The 10216-nt window shown below is 40.7% G+C and overlaps 1 protein-coding gene across 1 annotated transcript in view; it reads left to right on the top strand.

Moving 5' to 3' along the window:
• LOC145402642 (uncharacterized) overlaps positions 1-10216 on the top strand; it is a 168510-nt gene that overhangs the window by 92031 nt on the left and 66263 nt on the right. The window contains exons 4-5 of the mRNA XM_080274633.1: positions 8393-8515; positions 8845-9065. Of these exons, the coding sequence (XP_080130759.1) occupies positions 8393-8515; positions 8845-9065 (344 nt within the window). The remainder of the gene's footprint in view (positions 1-8392; positions 8516-8844; positions 9066-10216) is intronic.

The following is a 10216-nucleotide window of genomic DNA, read 5'->3' as shown; positions in this document are numbered from 1 at the left end:
CAAAAATCACTCGCAAAAATTGAAAATTGTGCAAATTAGGGACCTTGCAATTGATTCACGTTTATGTACGTCAACGGGATAGACAGTGACAAAACGTGTGGAGATTTATTCACGTCAACGGGATGCGGCGGGTTAAGAGAAAATATTGCATTGATTTTACGTACTGTGCATATGTGTGTATAAAATGAGTGCCACTAATGAATTATTGGTTTCTTATTACTGTCACAAACCCATGCCTTTCTATAACCAGGCCGCTTGTGTTTGAAGTGATTATAATGGTTTCCGCAAAATGGTTGTCATAATCTCTGTAACTTTGGTAATATGAATATCTATATCGGTATGATTAAACTTTGATTCTGTATCACAAGTAAAACGTAAAGTAACGATAAACAGCACTTTGCTGTTTTGTTTGAACATCAATTGACGAATTGAATAATAACTGTTCTGAACAAATTCTTGCCACAACTAAAAACTACTGATTATAAGCCAAATGAATATTGGTGTAAAATAAACACACACACACACACACACACACACACACACACACACACACACACATTCTCTCTCTCTCTCTCTCTCTCTCCCTACAAACATACTGTATACATTATTAGATCGGGTCGAAAAATCCAACTTCTGAATTTAAAATTGTAATACCAAAGAAAAGTTGCTCCATAATGAAAGTATCATGTATGCAAAATTTTGGTGTAATCTATGTTGATATAGAGGTGGCGCCTGCCTCGTCAACATCTCGCCATTAGCTGTATCTGGCACATCAGTGCCGTCGTAGGAGACTTACAATTCAGACTTTGTATTTTTTTTTTTTTTTTCCAAAATCTATTTGCACTCATGTTTTTTTTCTTCATTTTCAGGTATTAATGCTTAATAGCTAAATATCCTGGAGAACTACAAATATGGTTCACAGTACTCGGTCTGCCTTAACTCATGATATTCTTGGCACTTTAAGAACTATTGGTGACAAGCAACTTCCAACAAAGTGGGATGTGGTAAGACACTTACTTCTAGTTGAAACAGAAAAATTGAGTCAGTGATGGAAATAACGAAGGATCTTGGATCAGAACTTCAGTGTCTTTGGGAAAAAGCTTCAGTTCCTTGTGTTTACCTGACAAGAACTGCACAGCTGGTTTTGGACAAGCGTTCTATGTACAAGACCCTAGTTAAAAACAAGGGGAAAGACTGCTACAACAAACAGCTTGAAAACTATAAAACTCATAAGCAGAAGGAGCTATTTGATATCTCGTGTTGCAGATGTAAATCCTTCAAAGAGTGTAAGAGTTCAAAGAAAAGAAAGGTGCCCGTAGGTGAAAGAGAGTTCCTTTCAGATCAAAGAAGAAATAGATGTACATTGGAAAAGTGGATATAAAAGAAACAAAAATATTGCTACAACGAGCAAAAAGAAAATGGGATGCAGAGAACTACAAAGTGAAAACATGTGATTCTGTTTGTCAGAAAGGTCAAAGTGGGATGGAGGAATGAGTGATACTGATGACAGTTTGGAAAATGATGATACGGATGCAACATATTGTCCGGGTGTAGAAAAAAGAGGAAAACATTTAAGATATCACGAATGCGAATCAACTGTGAACTGGTTGCAAGAGAAGCTGATTGATTTGGTATGAGTGATAGTGGTGCCGCTTTAATTGCCACTTCCACTCTTGTGGGTGCTGTACTTGTTTCACCCGAAAACATGAATTTAGTTATTGAAAAGTAAGAAGTAACACGTGCCAGAAAATCAGGCAGAGAAAGACTTCAGCATATAGAAAAGCAAGACATAACATCAATGTATTTTGGTGAAAACAAAACAAAACAAAACATTAATATTGGAAGAGAGAAGAGATGAAAATGGTTCTGTCCATTCACCAAGTAAGTAAATTTGAGGAACACATTTCATTAGTCAACGAACAAGGCTCTGAATACCTTGATCATGTAACTCCTGATGGGGGAACAGCAGCTGCTATTTCTCAGTGCTTGATGAACTGTGGGATGAAGACTGAGATGCTTGTTGCTATAGGGTGTGATGGTACACCTGTTAACACAGGGACAAAGGACAGAGCAATAAAATTGATTATAGACTTTCTTAACCGTCCTTTGCAGTGCCTTATATGTTTGTTACACTACAATGAGCTTCCATTTCGGCATATATTTAAACATTTGGATGTTGAAACCTCAGGATCCACAGTATTCAAAGCAAAGATTGGGAAGAAGATAGGAGAAACAATTAGTAACCTCCCTGAGGTAAATTTTGAACCAGTCCCAGTAGATGATGAGAAGAAGTTTCATGAGAACTATTCAGAGCTAGATTTAAGTAAGGATCAAAAATATATTCTGACTATATGGTATGCAGCGTCATCTGGAATATTTCCTGCATCATTCTCTTCAGTTGAACCAGGCCCATTAGCACATTCCAGATGGCTGACAGCATGTGCAAGAATTTTGAGACTGTATTGCTCAGTACCTCTTCCTTCCAAACCATTGAAAACATTAGCCAATTATTTGATGACTGTATACATTTCGACCTGGTTTGAGATTAAGAGAAATCCTTCCTGTGTCAATGGCACAAAACATCTATTCAGTGCTTTTACCAAGATCAAATATATGAAAGATGAATGCTTGGGAACATATAAGGTTGCTACTTAGGCTATCCAAACAAATGCCTTCTATGCCCATCCGGAAAACATGCTTTTGGACATGGCATTTGATGAAGATTCTGACATCCGAAGAGATGTTGTGAAGAAAATTCTAGCAACAACAAACAACCCGAGACAGGAAAGAAGACAATTCAAAGTACAAGAGATAAATTTTGGGGCAGATCATTATACTCAAATGATCAGCTGGGATGTGGTGGATATTACACAACCACCACTCATCAAGAATTTGACTGATGTTTAACGACATGGTTTGGCTGAAAGTCCTGAACTTGTCGAAAAGCGGTGTCCAAAGTATCCTTGCCATACTCAGTCAGTTGAACGCACAGAAAAGCTGGTAACTGAAGCATCTGCAAAAGTTTATAGTTACAGAAACAGAGATGAGTATATACGAAACATACACAAATCAAGAAAAATAATGCCAGCATTCGAATCGAAGAAGGATTTCAAAGCAGGGAAAGTCTGGCCAAATTTAAGAAAAGGGTGGATGGGATGGGTTAGGTGTGGAACTCCATTTGCAGCCACTTCCTCATGGTGAATACTGGGTAGTGTTCGGTCACAGTGTGCTAGCTAAGGGCTGCATAATAAAGTGTCCAGGCGCCACCTCTTACAGAGATGATACGGATATAATATTCTGCAGTTCTCTTGCCTTTATATATGAGCATATTTTCCCCTCTATTATAAAAAGGAAACTGGACTTTAATTTTTTTTTATCTTATGACCCTGGCTAATATATATATATATATATATATATATATATATATATATATATATATATATATATATATATAGATATATATAGAGATATAGATATAGATAGATAGATATAGATATAGATAGAGATATAAACCTCCTTTCCCACCCTAGGGCAAGGTGAGGAGTAGCAACGTCCAGACAGCCTAAATTTGCCCAGTCCAATGGGCCATGTTTCCATTTACTCACCATTTAAGCCCCCGGGATCCTGTCTCTATCAGATACGCCAAAAACATTCATCACGTTCTGTAGCTTCACATAAACTTATCCGATAGAGTCAATCTGGACGCTGTCACGTTAAAAAGGGGTGCCAAATCCCTGATCATGCTCTTCTCCTCACAATATTCACCCAGCCAGCTCGATCTTTTGTCAGTCCCATAGCCCCACCGACTTCCAAACCTCTCTTCCTTACACACTCATCCACCATATAATTCCACATTCTCCTTGGCCTACCTCACCTCCTCCCTCTTTCAGATTTGCTCATATAAACCTGTTTCACCACTCTATTGTTATCCATTTTCTCCACATGACCATACCATCTCAGTACAGTCTCCTTGATTCTAGTGTCCACAGATTTCCTTACTCCACATCTTTCACGAATCACATTATTTCGTATCCTGTCCACACTCTGTACTCCACATACATTCCTCAGCAGTCCCATCTCCACTGCTGTCACCCTTGACTTTTCATTTTCATTCCAAACCATAGTCTCCCATCCATTTGTTAAAGTTGACACTAAAACTCGTATGTGTGGGCTTCGTGCACTTGCAACAATCAAACCTCTGTTTATCAAGTCCTTCATTGCACTAGGTGTACTTTCCTTCCTTGTGTCACTCTACTTTCCATTTCTTTTGCACTTTTTCCTCTCTTTTCTATCACTTTACCCAGGTATTTCAACTCTCTCACCAATTCCAGTCTCTATCCATTCACTGTAACATCACACTGGGAGTTACCTTCTCTATCAATAACCATCACTTTACTCTTTCCTACATTTACTCTCGAGCCACGACGCTCACAGACATCAACAAATCTCTGCACCAGTCTACCAAGTTCTTGTCCTGTATTTGCAAGTAGTACTGCATCATCAGCATACAACAAAATTTGAAATCTTCCATCCATCACCATTCACTATCAACGCCATCTCTCTCTCTCCATTACTCATGCTTTTGCTTCTCTCATCACCTCATCCATACTGTATATATATATATATATATATATATATATATATATATATATATATATATATATATATATATATATATATATATATATATATATATATTTAACAACCATGAGGACATCATACAACCTTATCGCACGCCCGAACCGTTGGTGAACCATTCACTTAGCTGCTCATTTACCCTTATACATGCTTCAGTACCATCATAAAAACTCTTGACGGCATCTAGCAGCTTACCATGTACGCTGTACTGTACATGTGCAAAACCTTCCGCAATCCTTCTCTGCTTACTTTGTCGCATGTATTTTCCAGATCCATGAATGCCATAAACACCTAATTGTTCTTCTCACAAGCCTTCTCCACTATCTGTCTTACTGCAAATATTTGATCCACACATTCTCTACCACTCGTAAAGCCACCCTTTTCATCACTCACTAGGACTACTGATATCTCTCTTACTTTCGCTATAATAATTCTTCCATATACCTACCCTACCACACTCAATAAATTTATGCCACGATAATTCTTGCACTCGCTCGCTCACCTTTATTTTTGTACAGGGGTACAATCACAGCCTTTTTCCGCTCAGCTGGCACAGTTTCACTCGTCCATTCCATCTTACATGTCGCCAACAAGCACTTCATTCCGCTCTCTCCACTACACTTAATCATCTCTGCGTACACCTCATCATTAAAAGCTGCTTTCCTATTTTTCAGCCGCTTCACATCGCTCTTCACCTGTGCGAGTTTCACGTTTCCTGGCACTGCACTTCTTCTCTTCACCCCCCTCCCCCCCAACCAATCATGTGTCCAGTGGCTCTGCTCTTTCCATTTCCATTCATCAGGCTTAAAAATGTTCTTTCCATCTGGTCTTTACTTTATCCCCATGGTTTGATAATCTACCACCTACATCCTTCACACCTTCACATTTCATTCCACTGTAACTTCTACATTTCTGCACCTCTTTCTGGAATAATTTCCCATTTTCAGAGTAGTTGGCAATTATTTTTCTTCCTAGATCATCATTTACCTCCTTCTTTTTCCTCTTCACTGGTCTCATTACGTGCTTCTTCCTCTTAATATATTCAGTTCTTATTTCAATTGCATCCCTGTCCTGTAACCACTTTAGCCACTGCTTCCTCTTTTCCTCCAGTGCTCTCTTAACCTCTTCATCCCACCGTGCCGTACCTTTCTTCTTTGTTGTTACTCTTGCCACACCACACACCGTTTTACCATTCCTAACTAACCAATCCCTATACTCATTCCACAGGCTGTCCAGATTCATTCCATTCCATTTCACTGGTTCTAACTTCTCCCTTACTTTGGTCCTGAATTCATTGCCAATTTCTTTTATCCTCAGCATCTCGACTGTCAGTCTTTCTCCCTGACTGCTCCTCTCTCTCCTGGTCCACCTCACTCTTCTCAGCTTGATCTTGCATACTACAGTCATATGATATGACAGACCTCCACATCGTCCTCTCACGGCCCTCGTATCAGCAACCATTCCCAGCAACGACCTCTCTACGAGCACGTAATCAATCAGGATCCTTTCAACACTATCTGCGGTCCCTCTGTAGCATGTATATTTATGTGCATCGTTGTGTTTGAAATACGAGTTACAAATGCACAACCTCCTTTCCTGACACAAATCCTTCAGTCACTTCCCAGTATCATTTTCTCCTGGTACTCCATTACAGCCCATTATGTTATCCTCAGGACCAGTGCCTACTCATCCATTCATATCACCAATTACAATTACTTTATAGGTCCTGGGCATTTCTCCCACTGCTTCATCGAGCTCATCCCAAAACCCATCTTTCTCTCTCTCTCACTCCTGTTATCACACGGTGCATACGCTACGATTACAGCCACTTTCACCTTCTCAGACTTGAACTTGAGATACATACATCTTGCACTGACACATTTGAAATCTCTTATTCCACTCAGCCACACATCATTCATCAACAAAGCAACTCCTTCCTTGCATCTTCCTCGTCCCATCATGCCCGATCTTATACATTTCACACCCTACCACTCCTCCACTTCACACCCTTTCATTTTTGTTTCATATGATGATATCACGGCATATCTCGCATTCCTGAACACATTCACCACTTCCACCCTCTTGCTCTCTTTATTCACACGTCTTACATTCCACATGGCCATGGGAATCTGCCCATTTGGTTGGGGCCCTGGGCAGGTATTGGGCCCTCCGAGGTGTGTGTGTGTGTGTGTGTGTGTGTGTGTGTGTGTGTGTGTAATTCACCGAGTAGGTCAAGATCACTTGATGGTCTTGATCGTCAGCTTTTACCCTCCCGGAAGGGAGCTGGGAGCTCATATAGTCCGATCTAAGATCAAGGCTGTGACCTTCACACACGCACACATCCATCCCCTTGCTCAAGGAGGACGGTAACCACCCATTTCGTCAGTGAAACTTTTCGCAGCCTGAGCGAGGTGCGAACTCCCGTGTACCAGATGGCAAGTGAGAACGTTGCCACTGAACAAGCAAGCGGTGTGTGTGTGTGTGTGTGTGTGTGTGTGTGTGTGTGTGTGTGTGTGTGTGTGTTATTTCATTCATTTGTTTTTTGTTGGCCCCTTCCAGTTTTGGGCCTGAGGCTTCTGCCTCATCAATGTGTGTGTGTGTGTGTGTGTGTGTGTGTGTGTGTGTGTGTGTGTGTGTGTGTGTGTGTGTGTGTGTGTGTGTGTTATTTCATTCATTTGTTTTTTGTTGGCCCCTTCCAGTTTTGGGCCTGAGGCTTCTGCCTCATCAATGTGTGTGTGTGTGTGTGTGTGTGTGTGTGTGTGTGTGTGTGTGTGTTAATTCATTCATTTGTTTTTTGTGGGCTCCTACCAGCTTTAGGCATGAGGATTCTGCCTCATCAATTTCCACGTAACTTCGCCCGAGTGCTCAGTTAATCATGAAATCAGCAGTTTTATCACAGCAAACGAATATATAACCATACTAACTACTTTCTTTTTTCATCGCACTTTGCGTCTTTCAGTTATTCTGTAAATAATGTGGATGCAGGTAGAAATATACATGATTCCACACCAGTCATTCTTTCATCGAGTCATGTATTTACACATACCTGTATGCTTTACTCCACTGTTCAAACTCATTATCTGGTCATATTAAAGGCAGTGCTAAACTGAACAGTTTTACCTCATACCTTTCAGGAGGAGCTATTATACTTTAAAGTTGTGGACACACCATAAGTTATTGTGTTATCGTCAAAAAGTGTCGAAAAATTGCCACCTGTTACTCCTCATGTTCAGTAATATAATACAAACTTCTTTAACAATGGCACTAAAAAACTTACATTCATCAGAATTTAATACAGTCAGTTTCATTTCACAATTCAAATAAGTTGCGGTTGCATGCAATTCGATGAGCCTTAGCTATGATATAGGAATGCGTCTCCTTGTTTCCTATGTAAATTTACCTTCAAGCCTGACTAGATTTGACCATCAACTATTGAAAATGGGTTTTGGATCTGCTACAGTTGAGAATAAATGCGCAGAAGCTAATATGATGGCAGTCAATGGACCACATAGTTGTCTATTACAATTTACAAGTACTCTGCTAAGATATTCGTAATAACATATGTTTTACATCATTGAGCAGACTTGAACTTTATTGGTTGCAGCATTATATTTATGTATGTAGGAAGATGTATGAAACTTTCTGACATTTTAGTTAGTGATGTCAGGAATTTAAAAGTATTTTTCAGCAGCACTTCCATGTACTCAAATCCTGTTTCATATGTTAAATATTCCCCGTTAATCCATTTACACAGTTTGGTAACGTGACAGAACTTCGAGCGCCATGGGGTGTTGGGGTATTTGAAGTAATAGCAGACAGCCAGAACACTAATGTAACACAGTCACGGCTTTCCCAGGTGATCACACAAGCCCGCCAGGTAGGTCATTTTGTTACTGCTGAGGTGGGAAGGTCAATGAAGTTACTACTGAAGTGAGTAGCTGGACAGGTCACTCTCCAGTTACCACTGAGGTGAGTAACTGGAGAAGTCATATGTAGAATTACGAAATTCAAGACCTTAGTGTAGGCTACCATAGCATCATTAAAGATCAAAAATGAAAAACTGTGATGCATGTTACAATAGTAACGCCACATGGCGTCGTTAATAACTAAAATCACTAAGAACTTGAAGTTTTGGCTGCTTAGTTTTTAAGATAGTTCCTGTAGTATCATAAGAAAGAAAAATAATTAATGTAAAGATACCGCCAGTTACGACTGAAGTCCTGGTTCGTGACGGTAGTGGTGGTGAGTGATGACCCGGTGTTCCTTGAAGCCTTTGCCAAGTGGTCCCTCAAGGGACGCCTCCTGGTGTGGACAACAAAGCTCCTCGTCCTCACCTGCCTTCCTCTCCACCATCTCGATGACATCCGCCACACACTCTCTATGACTAACTCACTGCTGCTTCAGCTGTCTGACACTCCAACGATCAAGTGAGAGCTGTTTATATATAATAAAAATATATATATATATATATATATATATATATATATATATAGATATTATGTGTCTGACTCTGGGCATAGGCTTAACAGTCTGATCCCAAGGCCAAGCAGTCCACCTACATAAAATACACTTTCACATGTCACCTCTCTGGCAATAACACTCACCTTTCATGTTGAGTACATGCTAGGGCACGTACATACAGGTCTGGTATATTGGTACTAGCAGGGGTGTTTTTACGGCATGTTGGCAGTTCTTCTCTTAGATCATTTAAAGCTGCATTTTATGAAATTCAGATTGTTAAACTGTTTCCTGTCCTTGCTGGGACTCGAACCTAGGTCCATTAGGACTGCAGTACACCTATTTTGCTAATAAAATTCATCAGAAATATTTTTGTTACATATTGCAGATACCCCTAGAAGTAACACCGGTGGTTATTATTACTATAAGTGTTACAGATAGATGACCCATGAATACCCTACATACTGTATATACAGGTACATATATATATCATCCGAACCTATGGTGCCCCATGAGGAACATAGGAGCCCAGGGCTTGGCAATTTGGTCCTGACATTTAACCCAAGGTGTCCAGTCGACATATGGATACGTTGCAACATTTTGCATTTGCCAGTCCCGACGACGTACTGGTACGTCGCGCAATTGCAAGGTGCATAATTTGCACAATTTTCAAATTTTGCGCTTGATTTTCAGTACGTATGGTTGCTTAACCTTCCCCTACCTGCCACCAGACAGGGACACTCGGCGACCCCGCGTGACCGCGCTCACCCAGGGCTTGGTCACTCACCTGTTAGCAACGTTCCTGCTCAGACATGGCGCATAGAGGTCTCTCCGTGGAGGAACTCTAAGCCGCCCTGGATGTCTTTACAGGCGACAGCAATTCCCCAATGGACGATGAGGTTGTTGACAAAGATTATGTCCAGCCAGAGGAGGAGGAAACAACCAGCAGTGATGAGGAGGTCCTGTCCCCCAGGAAGCAGCAGTACATGACTTAGGTGCTGCTAGAGAGGGGCAGCAGGCACAAAAACAATGTGCAACATCCTCTAGCTAGCCCCAACGTGATGTGGAGCCCAATTTTGATGACGAGGACGGAGCCGTGGGACGTGCTGCCACGTGGTAC

Source organism: Coenobita brevimanus, chromosome 58 (assembly GCF_032717465.1).
Source record: "Coenobita brevimanus isolate Jiangsu-jjx chromosome 58, ASM3271746v2, whole genome shotgun sequence".
NCBI lineage: Eukaryota > Metazoa > Arthropoda > Malacostraca > Decapoda > Coenobitidae > Coenobita > Coenobita brevimanus.
This window is presented reverse-complemented; position numbering and strand designations above follow the sequence as displayed.